At 38.6% G+C, this 21,553-nt stretch overlaps 1 protein-coding gene across 1 annotated transcript in view; it reads left to right on the top strand.

The window, feature by feature from the left end:
* NSD3 (nuclear receptor binding SET domain protein 3) overlaps positions 1 to 21,553 on the top strand; it is a 119,132-nt gene that overhangs the window by 89,195 nt on the left and 8,384 nt on the right. The window contains exons 14-20 of the mRNA XM_080831345.1: positions 491 to 688; positions 1,143 to 1,316; positions 5,559 to 5,705; positions 9,086 to 9,242; positions 14,460 to 14,662; positions 15,367 to 15,479; positions 16,054 to 16,323. Of these exons, the coding sequence (XP_080687471.1) occupies positions 491 to 688; positions 1,143 to 1,316; positions 5,559 to 5,705; positions 9,086 to 9,242; positions 14,460 to 14,662; positions 15,367 to 15,479; positions 16,054 to 16,323 (1,262 nt within the window). The remainder of the gene's footprint in view (positions 1 to 490; positions 689 to 1,142; positions 1,317 to 5,558; positions 5,706 to 9,085; positions 9,243 to 14,459; positions 14,663 to 15,366; positions 15,480 to 16,053; positions 16,324 to 21,553) is intronic.

Raw genomic sequence — 21,553 nt, 5'->3', positions numbered from 1 at the left:
AAAAAAAAAGGCACTTTTTAAAAAAAAATATTTATTTATTTGACAGAGAGAGATCACAAGTAGGCAGAGAGACAGGCAGAGAGAGGAGGAAGCAGGCTCCCCGCCAAGCAGACAGCCCGATGCAGGGCTCGATCCCAGGACCCTGGGATCATGACCCGAGCTGAAGGCAGAGGCTTTAACCCTCTGAGCCACCCAGGCGCCCCAAAGAGGGCACTTTTTGTAATGAGCACTGGGTGTTGCATGTAAGTGATGAATCACTGAATTCTCCAGAAACCAGTATTGCACTGTAAATTAACTAAAATTAAAATTAAAAATGAATTAAATAACCTTTTAATTTAACGACTTATTTTTCAATACCTTTTTTTGTATGTGAAATTCTTATACATAATAGTACCGTCTCTTTGGGGAGTAGCTCTTTGATGTCATTTGCTGCTTCTATTTAAAAAGAATATGCTTTATTTAATCTGTGTTTTCTCAATCAATTTTTCAGGACAGCACCCTTGTTTTTCATGTAAAGTGTCTGGTACAGATGTGAAGCGTTGCTCTGTTGGTGCTTGTGGGAAATTTTATCATGAAGCCTGTGTCCGCAAATTCCCCACTGCCATCTTTGAATCAAAAGGATTCCGCTGTCCTCAGCACTGTTGCTCTGCCTGTTCCATGGAGAAAGATATCTACAAAGCAAGTAAAGGTAAAACAGTTAAAAAGGGGGACTAAGGTTTTTTTCTTTTTAAGTGCAGCACATCATTTTTAAGAGTATTAGGTAATTATCCATCTCTGCATCTGTAGATATAACTGCTCAGCCACAATAGCATGGTAAGTAGAGATTAGGTTCTAATTCAGATCATGAGAAGAAAATTCCATACATTCAAAGTTACCCTTGAACATTTCTTTCACAGGTGATATTGAGACCACCATCTCTCCAGCACTGGAGCAAACAAGTTTTTCTTTGAGTGATCTCTCAATGGGTCCTGTGTTTAGGGTCCTGCATAGGAATAACAGAGCCACATGTATGGAGAAAAATATTATCTTACCATAACAAGCATCACATGAAACCCAAAAGAGCCCAGATACAAAAAGCTCATTTATAGCCAGCTGATTCCTAATTATGTAGATTTTGTTTTTTCTGGTTTGTCTTTAAACAGGTCGCATGATGCGATGTTTGAGATGTCCAGTAGCCTATCACTCTGGAGATGCTTGCATTGCTGCCGGCAGCATATTTGTATCCTCCTACATGCTCATCTGTAGTAATCATTCCAAACGGAGCAGCAGTTCTTCCTCTGCCATAAATGTAGGCTTTTGTTTCGTTTGTGCGAGAGGTGAGTGTCAGTCCTTTCTCTTTCTTTGAGTTCATTGGCATATTTCTCCATCAAACTAGAGTTTCAGTAATATCCCCGAGAGAGTAACACTTTTCAGTAGTCCCTTTTGTAACATTAAACGTTCAATTTGTTAGAACATTAATTCTTCTCTAATGTCTGCATTTTTTTAATAATTTAGAATTACAGATAAGTTTTTAATGTTTCTGTATGGAGCATCAAAAGATTAATCTATTCCCTTCTGCAAACAATTTTATTCAAAGTAGATTCTTCCCATGTCATATTCTTTAATCCAGAGTTTTTGCCTGATTGAGATTTCACTTGGAAGGCAAGAGGAGCACATTTATTTTTTAATTGTTTATGTTGTATTTTATCATATTTTGGTCTGGCATTGAGGAAGGCCTGATGGGATACAGCCAAGACAACATATGTGGTGGTGGTAGCTAAGAGCCAGCAATACAAGCTTTCTTACTTGCCACCTGTTGATATTTAAGTATGCCAAGAGATTGATCAAGTAAGAGCAATATTGTGTCCCTGAGGGGGTGAGTGAACTTGAGTTTGTGATAAATATAAAATAGAATTTCTTTAGTTGAATATATTACAGAATATTCAGTTTTACAGAGTATCTCAGCTGTATTATAATAAAACAACTTCTAGTATTTATTAAACATTTTAGAAATTAATGAATATCCCCTAATGCAGTTTGGTTTGTTTTTGTTTTTGGTTGTCTGTTTTTTTAAATACAAGTGCCAAGTTTTCTGAACTTACCCTAGTGGTGAAATAATTGAAAGGACTCCAAGGTATATCAAGCTTATTAAATTATATTTAGACTAAACTGAAGATGAGGTGTTTGGTTTGGTTTTGGTTTTATTTGGTTTTGTTTGTTTTTTGCTTTAGGAGATAGTTCTTTTAATTTGGTGAAAGTACTATAAAGCATTTTAAAATAGAATTTAGGTAGTGTGACAGATCTTGAGTTGTTTTGGTTTTGTGTCTTTTGTTTAAAAAAAAGCCAGAGGAGGTTGGTAGTAAAAGATTAAGTAAGTGGCAGCCCTTCTGGCAGCCAGCTGAGTCCATTGTATGTACAGCCTTCAGTTTGCCAGAGTTTGTGGTGAGCACCTGGGGCTGTTTCCCATTAAAGAGGGAACATTGTGTCTTTCTTTAGCAGAGCAAGAATAGCTGTATTCTGCTGTGAAACCTGACTGTTACCTGGAGGAGTAGGTCTGAAATGTTTTGTGCCACATTACAATAGGTGGTGGAAAGGATTCAAAATCATCCAAAGAAATAAAAAGTCACCCCTGATGTCTTTACGGTCTCCCCATGCCCAAGAAAGTATTGGTAATTTGGAAGTAGTGAGTTATCAACTGAATGGCTAGCTTTAGAGACTTTACACAGATGAGTGTCAGTGATAACATGAAGTCTGTTATCGCCTTGTAAACGTTTTATTCTGTGTTGCTGGGCACTTAATATTACTTGCTTTTTACTAGGGCTCATGCTAGAGAGTGTGTAACTGAGCCAGCATTTTATTTTATTAAATTTATATATTTGAGATAGAGCAACAGCAAGAGAGAGAGTGAGGGAGAATGCGCATGAGCAGAGGGGTGGGGAGGCAGAGGGAGAAGCAGGCTCTCCAAGCAGGGAGCCAGATGTGGGGCTTGATCCCAGGGCAGCTACTTAACTGACTGGGCTACTTAGGCACCCCTGAGCCAACATTTTAAGTGTCAACTTTATAATTATCATGTTGGTTTACTTGGAGTACATTCTGAATCAAGTACCATCAGTACATTAACCACTTCTTTCTTTTCATTCAACAATTGAGAAACATTTAAAACCGGTATTTTCAATTTAAGACAGGCAGAAAAATGGCCCTTTGTCAAGGAGCCTAGTTTTATAGAGACTAACCATTATAAGTTTAACTTAAATGCCATGATTAAAAGCTTGAAGTAATGCAAATGAGGGGAAAACTCATGTTTTACAGGATCTGTATTTGTATCTTATCAATTTGACAGATATCTGAAAGATATACTGTATTTAAATGCCTGTGTAATCAAGATTATTTAATTCTCAAATATTTTAACTATGAAACTTTGTACAGTAAAGAGAAACTTTCATTTTCCTTTCCAGCAGTTTATAGAAATTTATTCTAAATAGATCAGATGTTGGGATTTGAGAAGGCTAAGTCACCAGTTTTTACAAGTAAATAATATGTGTTCTTTCGTCAGTTTTTACAGAGGTCTCCTTAAAAAAAAAGAGAGAGAGACCTGATTGTACTAAATCCACACATAAAAAAGGAAGCTTTAATTGTGTATGTTTTGGTATTAAAAAACTTCATTTTGCTTTTGTTTCTTGCCTTATGTGGAGTTTTGCCCTCCTCACAAAGGATTTTTCTCTTAGTTCATGGTTATTGGTTGTTTAAAATCATTTAGCTAATTTTTTTTTAAGATTTTATTTATTTATTTAACAGAGAGAGATCGCAAGTAGGCAGAGATGCAGGCAGAGAGAGAGGAGGAGGAAGCAGGCTCCCTGCTGAGCAGAGAGCCCGATGCAGGGCTCCATCCCAGGACCCTGAGATCATGACCTGAGCCGAAGGCAGAAGCTTTAACTCACTGAGCCACCCAGGCGCCCCTCATTTAGCTAATTCTTAAGGACTGAATAAATATCTAGAAATGTTTTTAGAAATGTTTCAAAGTTCAGAGGAACATTGCTCCTCCCCTGACCCTCATGGTGCCATAGAAGAATGTTCAGTCATATTTCAGTGTAGTGTACGTACATCCTTTAGGGATTCCTTCCAATCTGGGCAGGTGGGGGATGGTGGTGGTGGTGGATGTTATAAAATCAAGTTACTTAACATTCTCTCCCTTTCTTCGTAATGGTAATTTATAATGGAGAAGGTAGATTAGGGCTTTCTTTTCATTTTAATAAATACTAACAATTTTTTGGTATCTGTAAATCAAACTCTACTGGATATGCAATCCGACTGAACTGTTACAGTTGCCTTAAGGAGTTATTTTCCCATTTTATATGGATGAAAACACTGAAGCACAGATTACATCATTTACCTGAAGGTCGCAGAAGTTTAAATAGAGGGACTAACATTTGCACCTGATCTTTCTCATTTCAGTCCCACTGTTTTTTACACTACAGTGCTTCTCTCTATTAAATACATAAAATTCTTTTGACATTATATAACCTTTTTTAGAAGACTTTTATGCTATTACCAGTTAGCAATTTTAAGTTCCATTCTGTCCTCCAGGTCAGAGATGTTTCTTAAATCTTTCTCAGTGTAGGGTAGCACCGATGGCAAAAAGTAAATGGTAACCCCTTTAAAAACAAAACTCTTACCTCTTCTCAAAATGATCTCTATAAAACTGCTGTCATGATCTGTATTGTGAAGTCCAGATCACTGTAAACTGTCTAATCACGAAACAGAGAAATGCTCCCTGGTCTTACTTCCCTAGGTTTAGGAGTGGCCTGTAATGAACTCAGCAAAGGGTAAGTGGATGGGAGGGAGAGGAAAAGTGGGTGTCACAAGTGGGTTAGAGCAGATCTTCTATTTCCCTCCAAATAGGATAGCTGGATTGGTAGGTCAGAAGAACTGTCTTAAGAAACCCTTGGGTTGGTTATCACTTTATATCATGGCAGGGAAAAAGTGTAAATGGTTTGCGTTACCTTAGTGAAGTTCAACAAATTATGGCTCCTTTAGAATCATGTATCATGCTGATAGAGAACAGCTTCATTCTCTGGCAGAGAAAGCTAGAATTTATTTGAGATTATCTCAAGATATGACTAGAGAACAGGAGAGACTCAATTCTGCCTTTCGGTATTACTTGATACGTTGAAGGTGGTGTCTCTACCATGTTATATAAATAACTCTTATTTGCTATTAGGTGATATGTCATTTTATTTCTTTGGATTGTCATCATAGTACTTGTAAATATTAAGGAATATAGCTTTGTCTTCCATAGGGGGTTTTAAGTATGATGTCAAATGCAGTTTATATCTCCAAATTAACTTGCAGTTTTCTTTTGGGTGTGTAGGTTTTTAAGGAATAAGGCACTGAGTAGCTCAAACTCCCTTAAACAATTCTGGCAACACTCTTCTATCAGATCTTTCTTTTTCTTCATATTCTCTTCCCCCCACCCCCAACTTTTAGCACAGCTACATAATAGGTGTTGGTTTATTTTTTTTCCCTCATGGAATCATGGGTAGTTTCATTGCAGCTCATCTCTTTCTGTTTGTTTCGTATAGGGCTGATAGTTCAGGACCATTCAGACCCCATGTTCAGTTCATATGCCTATAAGTCCCACTACCTACTGAATGAATCAAATCGTGCAGAGTTGATGAAATTACCTATGATTCCTTCTTCGTCAGCTTCCAAAAAGAAATGTGAGAAAGGTAATAATCAAAATAGTTTATCTCTTTTATTTTTGCATTTCCTTTTTTTTTTTTTCTCTTTAAATGAAGGGGGGAAATGTATGCCTGTCAAGCACCATCTGTTGCTTTTGGTAAATTCTACCTTGGTGGTTGTGATTGTGTCTTCATATGGCTGCAACATTATTAAAAAGGGCTTAAAATAATTCCATTATTACAAATTCTTACCTACTTACTCTTCTCCTTGAATAAATTCTCACACATTCCATATATCTGTGGGTTATTAAAATTGAAGGGCTAGGATTTTGCTTTATATATAGAAAGATATTCCAAAGGCTCTTTCTCTTTTTCCTGATGTAGAACTACCATTCAGGTTAGAAAAGAATAGATGTGATGTAAATTGTTCTGAACTTTCAGCTAAAAAACAAGAGTAGGTTATTAAAAGAGGGAGACCAAGAAATTGACACTTAAAATTTTGATTTTAGGGTCTATGCTGTCCTTTTGTTTCTTAAATGTTTTTATTAAGATGTTATGAAAACTAGTTGCCCTTCTCTTAGGAGACTGGGGAGATTGACCCAAATAGATATTGAAAGGCGACCCAGCTCAACTGAAGAATTGCTTATGGATAATTCATCTACAGAGAACCAAGAGCTAAATGTATATTTCTATTCTCGCAGTTAATTTAACCTGTAGAAGAAACCCATTCCTTGTATTTAGCTTTACATAGCCTACTTGTAACACAGGGAAGAAGTAATTTAACAGTACTGTATTACTTAGGGAGTTATTATCCCAGAGGGTAAAATGAATAATCTGGAAGGTGAAGGCCTTTTCCTGTATACATTCCCTTTATGATCTGGGGTCCAGGTTCAGAATCTTTAAAGAAAAATTAATCCATACCTAATAGACTGGGTATATTTGAAATAAGTTTTTTTTCATTCATTGTGTTGCCTGCTTGATGTGTCTTTTTTCTTTGTCAGACATCTGAAGTGGCAACCCATGACTAAAAGAAAATACAACTAACTAAACAGGGTGACTAGAACCTGTGGAGAAGTAGCTCGGAGAGAGTATTGGCTGGCTTGCTTGCTTGCTTGTTTGTTTCTTTTCCGTTGAAGTCAGAGGATGTCACCTGACTGGTGATACCACCTACTAAAACAAAGATGGACAGAGCGGTCTGACTAACTCCATAATGCAATAAAATTAGACTACCCGAGGCATTCATTTTGGGAAATGCCTTGTTTCCTACTGGCGCCTTTATAAAATTAGATTAATTCAATTGTTTCTTACTTTGTTTTCAGTACTCAGTATTGACCTTGACATGAATTGAAATTATTTTGAGCCCTCTCTTTGCTTAGCTTGAACCATGTCTTACGTCTTGCATCCTAAAGCAGTTTTCTTGCATAGCACCAAGGTGGATTGTTCATATTTTCATTTTTCTATTTTTCTTGTGTATTTTTTGTCAAAAAATCGTGGTGATTTTCATTGACGATTCTGGGTCTGTATTTCCTCTGAAATAAGACTTTTTTAATTTTAATTAAGGACTATTCCATTATGTTAAAAAATGGCCAGGCTGACTTTTCCACATCAGCTCTAATAATCACATGTACTCTAAAGCGGTTTGCTAAGACTGCTTTCCCTACTGGTCATTCCTTTCTGATGGAGAAGTCAATTATCTCCTTTTACTTGAAACTTAACAGAATTCCCTACCTAGGCTAAGAGCACTCAGGCAGCTAATCTGTAGCTTGGAGAATTGGAACAATGAATCCATATTGAAACTGCGAAGGGAAAAAAATCTCAATGATTAAAGCAAAAGCTTTTAAGCAGAGGAAATATAGTAATTTATTTCATCCCTGATTGTATATAGATTTTCTTTTTGTTTTTTGTTAATTAGTTAGACGTTTGAAAGTCTACAGGAAGAAAAGATTTTCTGGAAAATTGATAGCAAACCCTCAAAAGGTTGGAGCTGTGATTTCATAAAGTTGTGTAGAGGGCTCTTAACCTTTTGCTTCTGAGATTTTAAATCTCAGTATATTCATGGGTTACAGACCTGATTTTCCAATAGAATTAACTTTTTTTTTTTTGTAAATGTCTATGTTATATTTTATCTTTAGTGGTTAACATCCTTCTCTGTCACTTGTTGAAATACCTATTAGAAATAGCTAACCTCCCCCCAAATCTCTTTTATTTCTTTGCACTTAAAAATATTCTTTTGTTTGCTGCACTTGTTTTGGTCTTAATCCAGAGATCATTTTGTGTATTTCAAAGGAAAGGATTTTGCTAAGAGAGGGATCTCCTTGAGTGTGGTACTTCCTTCTACAGTGACATTTACTTAGTTTTATGCTATAAAGCAGTGGTTCTCAATATGAAGTCAGAAAAACTTATGTAAACAATTTTTGAACTATGTTTAATATTTCAGAAAATCTAACAGAATCACACATTTGTGCAAAATAAGGCTGCATACGTTTCTTTATATTTGGCTATGATTTGAACAACTCAATGTGATAAGACTAATTTTATTATTGGGATCAGAACCTCTGATTGGCAGTTATATATTTCTTTGGTTAATAAAAACAGGAGAAATTTTTACCTTTAACAGGGGTTTTGATTCTGTTTTTTTTGTTGTTGTTTGGGCTGGCTTTTTGGTTTTTGGGCTTTGTGTTTTTTTTTTTACTTTTTGCTGCTGTTGTTTTTTTGATAAAATATTAAAAAAAAAATGAGTCCCTGAGGAAGGGAAAGGGATCCTTGGTGATGAAAACTTGCAAACCACTGCTGTATAGCCTGTTTGACTTTATTTTTACGGGAAAGGGAGATGATAATGTAATCACCAATTTGAAAAAGTACAATCCTTTGCTTTTTTGCATTCTTTTATGGGGAAAGAAAAAAGTACCAGTCAACCTATTGGCTATCTTCATTCTTGCTAATTTTATTATAAAGGGATTCAGTTAACTGTGGTACTGGATTAAAATATAAAGATGACCACTGCTTGTTTTCTTAGCTCCCAAGGAGAAAAGAAAGTAAGTTGCTACATATTTCTTTGAAAATCTGCTCTCAAATCTACTCAGTCTAAAATTTGTATGCATCTGTTATGTCATCTGTTAAGAGTTTTAGCTGCCTGCTAAACTGATACCTCAACTGCCCACCTTTCTGAGGGGTAAAGACCTCAGTAATGTTTTTCATCCTCCTCAAAAGCTTTGAGTCTCTGGACGTGCAGCCCTGAAAAGGACTGGAAATAGCTAAATCTGTTCATTTGCTTTCTATTTTAATCCATCACTATAGACCTAACTCAGTCCCTTTATTTTCCCCCAATTTGAATCAAAGTTAATGCACTTAAAAGATAACTTTCTCTTTTCTCTTTCTTTTTCTCTTTCCTCTTTTCTCAGTTATTAAGACTGTTTATTTGTTTCAAGGTGGAAGATTGCTCTGCTGTGAATCGTGTCCAGCTTCCTTCCACCCGGAATGCCTGAGCATAGAAATGCCAGAAGGCTGCTGGAACTGTAATGACTGTAAAGCTGGCAAGAAGCTCCATTACAAGCAGATTGTTTGGGTCAAATTGGGAAATTACAGGCAAGTTTTTCCAAGGACAAAGAGGAAGTATTCAATCATTGTTCAGACACAGGTGTTCATAATCTGTATACAAACTGGCAAGGAGATAGGTAGAATAGCACAGAGCTACTTCCTTAAAAAAAAAAAAGAAACAGAAGAGAAACCTGTTTTGAGTTAGTTTTTAGAGGACTGGGAGGTTAGTTGTTGTTGGATTTTTATTTTTTTTTTTTCTTGGTTGGCTTGTTTTTATGTTCTGAAAGTTATTTTATACTAATGAACTATGTACTACTAAATTTTGGAATAAAATGTCTTATGTAGGTAGTAGGGAAGATGTTTTCTTTGTGTCCTAATACATTCATATTGATTTCTCATAAAATGAAGACTTTATATCCTGGCCAAAATAGCTCTCTTTTCCCATTTTATTTCCTGCTAGAAGCTTTAAACTGCGTGCAAAGAGAGAGCTTTTTAGAATTTAAAGAGAGAAATTATTTCATTAAGAGCTTTTAGTTCTTAAGACTAAGAATGTGTGATTGTCATTATTTTCAAAAAACGCTCTCCTTTTAAGAAAGCTCTCCTTAGCAAGCCTCCACTGAGCAGGAATAGCGATTTATTTTTTAAAAAACTCCACATTTTACATTTTGAGGCACATTTATCATTGTACTAATGATACTATTCAAGAGAGGACAATGAGAATCTGCTATCCAATTAGAATACTAAGTAAAATATATTTCTGTAGAAATAGATTTTATATATTTCTATATATATAATATATTATATATATAACAAACATACTGTACTATTTTAGCAATAGCTATGTCATTTTCTCTGTTTTAAATACGCTGCTTGCTTACCTATTTAACTTTAAAAATTTTGTTTTTAGCTGAGATAAAGGGCCTTGAGGTTGAGAAGCAATCCCCCATACACACTATTTTTTTTTAACATATGACAGAAAACCTCAAAGTCCCCCCCCCAAAAAAAAAATTGGCAGTTAAATACATAAACAATTTTATACTTCTGGCAAAAGATAGGAAGTTTTGAAAGGCAAATGTTAAGCCAAGGTTAAGCCAAATTTGAACTTATACTTTAATAAGAAAAAACAAATACCTTAACGAGAACAGAGACAAAGAAGGGAAAGAGCCAGTTTGCCAAAGAATAGAAAAGAGAAAATAAACGTGTAAAAATTGCTGACCCTCAGGGCACATGGGTGGTTCAGTCAGTTAAGCGGCTGCCTTCGTCTCAAGTCCCACAGGAGTCCTGCATGGAGCCCCACATTGGTCTCCCTGCTCAGTGGGGAGATTGCTGCTGCTTCTCCTTCTGCCCCTCCCTCTCCTCACCCCCCACCTCAAATAAATAAAATCTTTTAAAAAAAATATTGAGCCTTACTAGAAATAAGTGTGCATTAAAAACAAAGAGGTTTTTTTTTTCTTCAATTAACAGATTGGCAAAGATTTAAGAGTAATAATTTTTTGGCTAGGGAGGGCATAGGGAAAGAAGTGGCCCCCCCCAATAGGGCAGTCTGGCATCACATTAAAACTGTAACTGTGTCTGTGCTTTGACTTAGCACTTCCCCTTCAAGGAATTTAAGGGAAAAAAATTGGACAAGGAGGCAAAAGTGTATTTATAGGAGTGTTCATTGCAGTATTTATTTTTAAAAGATTTTATTTATTTATTTGACAGAGAGAGAGATCACAAGGAGGCGGAGAGGTAGGCAGAGAGAAAGAGAGAAGGAAACAGGCTCCCTGCTGAGCAGAGAGCCTCATGTGGGACTCGATCCCAGGACCTGAGATCATGACCTGAGCCAAAGGCAGAGGCTTTAACCCACTGAGCCACCCAGGCGCCCTGCAGTATTATTTTTAATTGAAAAAATTTGAAATAACCCAAATGCCCAGTCAGTGAAGGATTTGTCAAATAAATTACAACATATCCATAACCATAAGAGGATAATGCTGGTCTCTGTAGTAACATGAGATGATATCCACGATATATAGTTGAATTTAGAGAGCATGTTAAACAGCGTATACATTATCTTTCCATGTGTTTATATGTTTTTTAAAAACAGTAGGTGTAGATATGTTTTTTTTTCAGACCCAGAAAGAAATACATCTAATGTTAAAGTATGAGGCATAAGATTAAAGGGGAGGCATTTTCAAATTTTCTATTATACATTACTGCATTGTTTTAATTTTTAATCACACACTGCTTTTTATAATTAAAAATATATCTTTCCAGGGTGGGAAGGGGTGTGAGTTTGACAATTGTTAAAACATTCCTGTATAAGAAATATCTAAAACAGTGTAAGAAGCCTTCAGATCTTCACATAAATTTCAGAATGTCTACTTTTTTAAATTCCTTTTTTGGGTTTTGGGGTTTTTTGTTTTTTTTTTTTTGAGATATAACTGACATAACATTATATTAGTTTCAGGTTGATTCAGTATTTGCATATGTTATGAAATCATCACCGCAACAATTCTAGTTAAGCAGCACACATTGTTACAGAATTTTTTTTTCTTGTAATAAGAACTTTTTGTTGTTGTTATTGAATAATTCCATTTATATGAAATGACCAAATTAGGCAAATCATTAGGGACAGAAAGCAGATTAGTGGTTGCCAAGGGCAGAGGTAGGTGGGAGTAGGGAGTGAATGCTCATGGGTTGCACAGCATTGCAAATGTACTAACAACTATAGTATATACAACTTAAAATGCTTAAAATGGTGAATTTTGCCTCAAAAAAGTAAAAGTAAAACAGAAAGCAAACAAAAAAAACCAGGTGGCTCTAATAGCTTCAAGATGCTTTTGAAATGATGCCTCCATGGCAACAGTCTCTGAAGAGATATGAGAAGAACTTTTAAGGTCTACTCACTTAGCAACTTTCATGTATACAATCCAGTATTATGAACTGTGGTCACCATGGTGTACATTACATACTTCCTTTATAAAAAGTTATGAATATGAAAGTATCTGCAATTTAATTTTCTTACTTACATTTTTATCACATTACATTTTTAAAAAGCCCAAAGCAGTGCTCTCATTGGGGTTCATAGCTCAATGAGATTTTATATGCAGGTCAGGTTATTTTCACATGTTTTGCAAAGACTCTCATCCATGAACTAATTCTTAATGTATTTTTTTTCCAGTCAGGCCCAGCTGGGTCACATGAAGCTGTTTCTTTTCAATAACTGGTTATCCCAATGCAAAGCCTCCTGGGGGAAGTGAGGAGGACCCAGAACAACCCCTGGCAGAAAGTGTGCCCCTTCCTAATTGTCCAAGTGAATGTAGTTATTGTGCACACACTTAATACCTTTTAGTGGGGAGTCTGCTTTTCCCTCTCCCTCTGCTGCTCCCCCCATTCCCTCTCTCTCAAATCAATAAAATCTTAAGAAAGAAAGAAATAACCATTTCCTGAAATACTGATTACACAAAATAGTATTTTAATAATTTGTGCAGACTCTTGCCTACTTTTTTTCCTCTCTCACTTTTTTTTTTTCAAGAGAGAAAAAGTGAGCATGTGACCTGGAGGTGGGGGCAGCAGGGGCAGAGCTCAGAGCCTGACTTGGGGCTTGATCTTGTGAGCCTGTGATCATGACCTGAGCTGAAATCAAGAGTCAGTTGCTTAACTGATGGAGCCACCCAACTAAGCCTCTCTTGCCTACATTTTAAATTAATTCTTAGGGCCTCCTGGGTGCTCAGTCAGTTAAGTGTCTACTGTCAGCTCAGGTCATGATCCCTGAGTTCTGGGATCAAGCCCTCCTGGTCTCCTTGCTCAGCAGGGAGCCTGCTTCTCCCTCTCCCTCTGCCTACTGCTCTGCCTGTGCACGCACTCTCTCTCTCTCTGTCAAATAAATAAATAAAATCTTTTTAAAAATTCATTCTTAGGTGACTATAGGGTACTTTTTAGATGAAACATGTTCAAGTTCTGCACTATAAATCTGGGAGTGTAATCATGTTTTGTTTATCTTCTAAATAATATAATTACTCATTAAGTGAATGGTTTTATCAGACATCTGTAAAGTAGAAGATGGAAAAGATTTAAGTTTTTGTGTATTTACTGCTCATACTGATTATTTTACATACTACCAAAACTTAACCCTTCAGTGCCTGACTCGCCCAGTTGTTGGAAATTGTCAACTGTACCTCACAAAGATTTCACTTAGTGATTGCTGTGCTAGTCAGTCATTGCATGAAACTGTTATGTTTTCATCCTGCCCCAAATCTCACATTATGATGTGAGATGAATTCGATTCTGAAATACATACTTACATAAACCTCATACATATGACCAAAAATTATTTACCCTGGTTGATTAGAGAGAAGAAAATGCTTGTTTGAATGGAAGTGGTCATTCTTTACTATAGCATCTGTTTATTCTCAGATGATTCCCTTGACTACTAGAAATAAACATTTATACCTTGAAAGATAATCTTGGTATTAAGAATGCCAAATTTGGAGGAACACATGACGTTTTTAGGATCGAAGTTGGGTTTGGAATAGTATTGGTAAATTCTGATTCTTAAATTGGGTAGTGAGTTCATTGCTATTCTGTTTTTATGCTTTATAACTTGTATGTTCATGATACATATTTCTTTATATCAAGCATTTATTTTTTCATTTTTTTAAAGATTTTATTTATGTACTTGAGATCGAGAGAGAGCAGGAGCAGGGGAGCAGAAGAAGAGGAAGAAGCAGGCTCCCCACTGAGCAGGGAACCTGACACGGGGCTCAATCCCAGGACCCTGGGATCACAACCTGAACCGAAGGCAGACGCTTAACCATTTGAGCCACCCAGGCACCCCATATCAAGTATTAATTTTTAAAGAAAAAACTAGATTGGGTGTTTAGGGTATAGTTTATTTAGTCTGTGTTCACTAATTCACTAATACGTATGGGTTTTTTTTTAGGATTTTGTTTATTTATTTGAGAAAGAGAACAAGCAGTGGGGAGGGGCAGACGGAGGGAAGGAGAGAGAGAAGCAGACTCCCCACTTAGCAGGGAGCCTGATATGGGGCTCAATTCCTGAGCCGAAGGCAGACGCTTAACCAACTGAACCACCCAGAAGCCCCTCAATATGTTTTTAAATGATGTGTGGCTTGGTAGGGTTAAAGATAAACAAGGAATTTTTTGTCCTTAGAAACTGAATGAAAATTGCAAGTACAAAACCTCCCCCTTGCCCTGGGCCAGCCATGTAAAAGAATGGTATGGTTTGTTCATTCTCTTGATCTGAAATTGCTTTTGTTTTCAGATGGTGGCCAGCAGAGATCTGCAATCCCAGGTCTGTGCCACTGAACATCCAGGGCCTTAAGCATGACTTGGGGGACTTCCCTGTGTTCTTCTTTGGTTCTCATGACTACTATTGGGTACACCAGGGCAGAGTGTTCCCTTATGTTGAAGGAGATAAAAGCTTTGCTGAGGGACAGACTAGTATTAACAAGACCTTCAAGAAAGGTAAGTTGAATGATGTTTTATAGGGGCTCAAAACTAAGACTCCACGGTTGATTTCTTGCCATGTCCTGACTTGCGTAGAGAACTTTCACCAGGTGTTAGGATCCAGTGCTCCTACGTATCCAGTCACGTTAGAGCCACATCTTATCCAGTCAGTTAGAGAAATACATTTCATTATAGTAGACTCTGCCATCTGTGTGAAAGGAGTTTCTTCCGCGATCTTTCTACAAACAGAGATTATTTTGGAAATAATCTTCTTAATCAAGTGAAGCTCCCTTGCCACAGAAGAGCAGTAAAAGCTTCTCACGAAGAGCCTTACAACTGTTTTTGCAACAAGTTTCCAGGAAGTTTGGCTTTCTGGGTCAGAGTAAAATGAATTTAAATCTGGTACAATGTAAAAAGCTGGAGTTTTTCGGTTGGTTGGGTTTTTATTTTTTTTTTCTTTTTGCTTTACTTGGAAGGGTCTGATTATTGAAGTAGGACTTCTTCCTTGAGGTAGCAGCTTGCACAGAGCCCAGCTTTAGCCCTTAATGAGTTATATCCTATTTCAGTGTCTTGGTGGAAAATGGTCATTTCCCGAATAATTTTAAAAGGAAAGCCTCAGGCCAGATCCAGGGCATTGAGAAGGCAACATAAAGCTGCTCTCCTAGAAGTTGTTTGGGTTTTCTTTTTGGTGTTTATATACTTTGTTTGGTCTTTATTGGCAGCACTGGAAGAAGCTGCAAAACGTTTCCAGGAATTGAAAGCACAAAGAGAAAGCAGAGAAGCACTAGAGACTGAAAAAAACTCAAGAAAACCTCCTCCTTACAAACACATCAAAGTGAGTCTCTGCCCATGAAAACATTAGTATTTGACAGGCAACAGGAAACGCATTACTGTCTTAGTCATTAGAAGGAACTTTCTGACTTATGAAAACTTTTGCCACTTACCACCCCAGTCTTCAGTTGAACAGACCGGGAGTTTTTGTTGGAAGCATAAAATGGGAGCTGGGGCTGCTGGGGTGTAAGGAGGCCGTTGATAAGCCCTCTCATGGCTGGGAACAACGAGTTCCGTGTGGAATCCTGTCCTTGCCCGACCAGGTTGTCCTGCAACCAAATGAGAATGTCGGTGTTTAGCTCCTCCAGAAAAGCCCACAGTTGTCTTCAGTTAGGAAATTTCCGTCAACTGGTAGAAGAAATACACAGGATAAATACGGGAGAGTTTACGTCAGACTTTGATATTTCTCTCCACTCGGGAGAGGCCATTTTGTTCTTAGCTTCTTCAGGGGAAATTGAGGTCAAAATAGAGCCTTTCTCAGAGTCACGCTGTGAGGCAGTTGCCGAGCCAGAGATTGCCTGGATGTGTCTGATATTCCCGCTGAAATTCTTGGTCTTCTTTGTGGCTTTGTCTTCTAGGCTAACAAAGTGATAGGAAAGGTACAGATCCACGTTGCAGACCTGTCCGAGATTCCCCGCTGCAACTGCAAGCCAGCCGATGAGAACCCGTGCGGCCTGGAGTCGGAGTGCCTGAACCGCATGCTGCAGTACGAGTGCCACCCACAGGTGTGCCCGGCCGGTGAGCGCTGCCAGAACCAGTGCTTCACCAAGAGGCTCTACCCTGATGCCGAGGTCATCAAAACAGAGCGAAGGGGCTGGGGCCTCAGGACCAAGAGGAGCATTAAGAAGGTAGCGTGGGACAGGGGCTGGGGGGACAGACAAGGGCCTGCGCCTCTCAGAAGATGCTTCATCTTCTCTTGGGGATGGAATACATAGGAATTTAGAGCAAAATTTTGAAACTTCCCAAGGTGAGAGTTGGGCACTTCTCGAGCAAAGCAGAAGCAGTAGGAAGAGGCAGTAATAAAATACACATAAACTTTGGGTGTCCTGTAATTAAGCATAAAAAGGAGAAGGGACAGTGGTCATTTTCACTGTGAAAAATTGTTTACTTGTTAAGCAAAAGAGCTATAAAAGGCTTCACAGAGTCAAAAAAGCGCAAAGGTCAGAACGTACTGGTTTGAAAGCTAGCAAACCCAGGACTTCGTGCCTTTGTCACCATTCCTTGGCCCTGAGGCCAGGCAGGGCCAAGTCACAACTCCCTGAGCCTCAGTTTCCTCCCCTCTCCAATGGACATGGTAATCCCTGCCTGCATATTTGAAAGGGTTGCTACCAGTCTCAGATTAGATTATGTATGCAAAAGCAACTGGCAAAAGTTGAGATCTTTGACTCTTACAAATTATCTTTATTCTTATACTTGGAGGCAGTTTTTCAGAGCAGTGTCTTTGTAGAAACATTTTAAATGCAAATAACAACGAAAAATGAAAATCTGCAGCAAATCCTACTGTTTGAACAGTGACTGTCAAACTTCAGAAATCCTGGGAATCTCCTGGGATTTTTACCAAGAATAATGTCTTACTGAAATATCTGGGACAGGCCTGAACAGTGTGCATTTTAAAACCAGGCCCCCACCCCACCTCCACCTTCTTACCTCCCCCACACTCCCCCTCCCCCTACTTGTCTAGTGCCCGCAGAGAGAGAATGCAGAGAGGCTTCCACTGAAAGAAGGCAGGTCTGGTGGGCATTTAAAGCTACTCTTGACATTTTTGTACCTGTTAAAAAAAAAAAAAGCACCTCTGTAATTAAGTACCATATAATGTAGGAAAGAGAAACAATACAAAAATAATAGAGTGAAATTCCCTCATCCCTTCCATCTCCTCACCAGACATGACCATTGTTAAGAGGCTATCATGTAGCCTTTTATAACCTTTTCTACACAGTTATAAATGTAAATGTATATACAAATACATATTCTGATATTCTATACTTACAGAGTTTTTAAAAACATAAATATGATACATATTATTTTATTCCATTCATATATCATAAATATACCTTAATGACAGTACATACAGATTTCTCCTCATTCTTTCTAACAGTCCCATTGTATTCTATAGTAAAATGTACCATAACTTATTTCACCTGTTTTCTAATTAATTTATATATATATACATGTCATTCTGTAATGAACATTCTTTTTTTTTTTTTTAAAGATTTTATTTATTTATTTGACACAGAGAGAGAGATCACAAGTAGGCAGAGCAGCAGGCAGAGACAGAGGGGAAGCAGGCTCCCCGCTGAGCAGAGAGCCTGATGTGGCGCTTGATCCCAGGACCCTGAGATCATGACCTGAGCCGAAGGCAGAGGCTTTAACCCACTGAGCCACCCAGGTGCCCCTAATGAACCTTCTTGATCATCTATCTCTATGCACCCAGGTTTTTTTTTAAAAGATTTTATTTATTTATTAGAAAGAGCAAGCACAATCAGGGGGAGGGGCAGGGGAGAAGGGGAAAACAGAGGGAGAGGGAGAAGCAGACTCCCCGATGAGCAGGGAGCCCGATCCCAGGACCCTGAGATTATGACTTAAGCCAAAGGTAGATGCTTAACTGACTGAGCCACACAGACGCCCCTTCAGGCACCCGTTTCTCTAGGTTAAATTGCTTGAGGTGAGACTCACGCAGTAAGCACGCGTTTGTGAAGCTGCTTCAGTGTGCCAGCGATTCCTCTGGGCATTTGGAAAAACAGTAGTGCATAAGACACCTTTGTGGGTCTGCTGGAGACAGGTAATAAACAGATCTATGATGTTGAGTACCGCTAAAATGCTGCAAAGAAAAATAGTGCAGTCAAAGGGGAGGGCTGGTGACGGGGATTGTTATTTCAGACTGCTTGGGTAAGAAGGGCTGAGGTGCCATTTGACGTGAACATGAGGGAGAAAGCCGTGCAGGCACATAAGGGAGAAGAGCATTCCAGACTGAAGAAAAAGCAAGGACAGAGGCCTTAGCATGCTCTAGAAACAGCAGGAGAGCCAGTGCACCTGGCGAAGGAGGAGGAAAGGGGTAGTTGGTAGGTAGGAGATGCGAGAGAGGGTGGCCTGGGGCTAGATCCTGTGTGGCCTTAGAGGCCACAGGAGGGAGGCTTCTGGAAGATTTTAGTGGGAAGTGACTGGATCTGACCTGATGTGTTCATTCTCTATTGCTGCATAACAATAATACTGCAAACTTGGGAACTTACAATGTAACACATTTTATTTTCTCGCGGTTTCTAGGGCTCAGGAGTCAGGCAGTGCTTGGCTAGATCCTCTCCTTAGGGTCTCACAGGGTTTCAGTCAGGATGTTGTCCAGGACTAGATTCTCATTCTTCTGCCTCAACTGGAGAAAGGTCCACCTTCCTGCTTGCATGGCTATTGGCAGAATTCTGCTCTTTGCTCCTGTGGGTCTGAGAGCTTTGGGTGTTTTCTTGGTCTCAGTTTGTTGTTGTTTTCATTGTTTTGCTGCTGTTAGCTTCTAGAGGCTGCCATGATTCCTTGCCAGATAGGATTCCCCAACATGGATTTTTGATTCCTCACAGCCAGCGAGTGGGAGACACTCCACTCCAAATGGATGCTAATGTCTTGATGTAACAAACTCACTTAATCCCATACATCCTGTCACCTTCACCATGGCCTATTGGTTAGAAGCATGTCACAGGTCCCGTTCACTTAAGGACAGAGGATCACACCATGGTGTGAGCCCCAGGAGACAGGCATGTTGGGGGCCATCTTAAGTACCTGTGTGCCACCCTTGGGGTTCAGAAGAATAACTGGGTGTAGTCTGGGGAATTTATGGTCATGGGGAAGGAGTAGCAAAAAGGAGATCATTATCATCCAAGAGAGGTGATGGTGGTGTGGACTGCTAGGGTTGTAGCAGAAGAGAAGTGGGTGGATTGCTGACATTTTGAAGGCAGAGCCAACAGGATTTGCCGATGCGTTAGATATATGGATTGGGTCCCTTCGCCAAAGGCCATTAGTATTTAAAATGTTGTTGTAGGTAGGGCGCCTGGGTGGCTCAGTTGGTTGTGTACAACTCTTGGCTCAGCTCAGGTCTTGATCCCAGGATCATGAGTTCAAGCCCTAGACATAGCATGGAACCTACTTAACGAAACAAAAGTCATTATAGAATGCAAAAAAAATTCTTTAAGTCTATTATTTTTTTTAATAATGTCTGCACTCAACATGGGGCTCGAATTCATAACCGTAAGATCAAGAGGAGCACACTCTAACAACTGAGCCAGCCAGGTGCCCCGAGAATGCAAAATTTTTGATGTCACTTTAATGCCATGCATATCACATATACGAATTTTTGCCTGTGACTTGGGGAGTTTTAGGGGGTTATCCTGAAATTTATCCAGCTTAATATCGTGTTAACATCTTTTAAGAGTAATTACATTTATTTTAAAATGTATTCTAATTTATTAAATTGATATAATCAAGAGAAAAGAAAAATACAGCTAGTATTATTCTGCCAGTTAGCTCTTGAGGAATTACTAATGTAAGACAGTTGGTCTTCTACAAAATAGCTGGAAGTATATATTCCTGAAAAGCAAAATCATGAAGACTGAGTAGCAACTATCTTTTTGCCATAGTCTTTAAGGACAGATTTTTAGCATTTTTAAAGTTCTTTATTTGGTTATTTTTGTTCACAGTTCAATTCACAGTTAATGGGTGTCTTTTGGATTTGTTTGTCTTTTTTTTTTTTTTAAAGATTTTATTTATTTATTTGACAGACAGAGATCACAAGTAGGCAGAGAGACAGGCAGAGAGAGAGAGGAGGAAGCAGGCTCCCTGCTGAGCAGAGAGCCTGATGTGGGGCTCCAGCCCAGGACCCTGGGATCATGACCTGAACTGAAGGCAGAGGCTTTAATCCCCTGAGCCATCCAGGTGCCCCGGATTTGTTTGTCTTTTTATAAGATTTTATTTATTTATTTTTTAAGTAATCTCTCCCCTCAATGTGGGCTTGAACTCACAACCTCAAGATCAAAAGTTCCATGTTCTGCCAACTGAGCCAGCCAGGTGCCCCACAGTTAAGGGTTTTAAGTCCAGTAAGCAACTCTTTAGTTTTTTGTTTTTTTCTTTCAGATTTTATTTATTTATTTGAGAGAGAGAGAGAGAGCATGAGCGTGCACAAAGGGTGGAGGGGCAAAGGGATAGGGAGAAGCGGACTCCCTACGGGGACTTGATCCGAGGACCTGAGATCATGACCTGAGCCAAAGGCAGATGCTTAACCGACGGAGCCACCCAGGCGCCCCGCTAAGCAACTCTTTGAGGCTAAGGTTTGTCCCTTTAGGACATCTGAAATACTTCTTTTACAAAATAGCTAGGAATATTTATTTACAGTGTTATCAAATTGATATCAGCACTTTTAACTTTCCTGTATTCACTTATTTTCATAAAACAGTAAATATAAACCATAATACATGATACTCAAGCTTTCTCAGCCACAGAACCATTTCTTTAAATGAAACCTTACCTTGAATCTTAATATGTGGAAAAGATAATGTATAGCCAATTTGATTGCAGTTCTGCTCTGTGGGTTTCAGTTAAAAAAACCCTGCCATTAACCCAGTCTTGCATGTATGGTACGGGCACTGGGCTAATTCCAATATAAAGAGGAGTCCTCCCTTGTCTTAAGTAAATAAAGACTAGACTGACTTTTTATCCAGTCAGTTATTTTAAAACAAACAAACAAACCCTGCCATTAAATAAGTATAGTAACACAGGGTGGTGAGGAAATCACCTGTGAGGGCGGTGGTCCCACATGATGGTGCGAATTGTTCATCAGCTGGGTCACAGCCCGGGCTAGATGGAGGGAAAGCCTGTTAAGGTGACAGAGCATAGGGCTCAAATGTGCAGACCCTCCTCCGTCCTTTGTGAGAAAGGACTGGAAGGAAAACGTAGTTGCAGTTATCAGTTAAATATATTTCTTTTTCTTTTTTCTTTTGTATTTGTACATTTCTTTTTCTAACCTAATTCTTTGTCATAGCCCAGAGGTCAACTTTTGGGGCCACCATTCCCCAGTGCAAGCAAGTATGTTGCTCCTTGAGGCTG

The sequence above is a fragment of the Martes martes genome (assembly GCF_963455335.1).
Source record: "Martes martes genome assembly, chromosome: 2".
NCBI classification, from domain to species: Eukaryota; Metazoa; Chordata; class Mammalia; order Carnivora; family Mustelidae; genus Martes; species Martes martes.
Note: the sequence above shows the minus strand (reverse complement) of the source record. Positions and strands in the feature narration are given on the sequence as shown.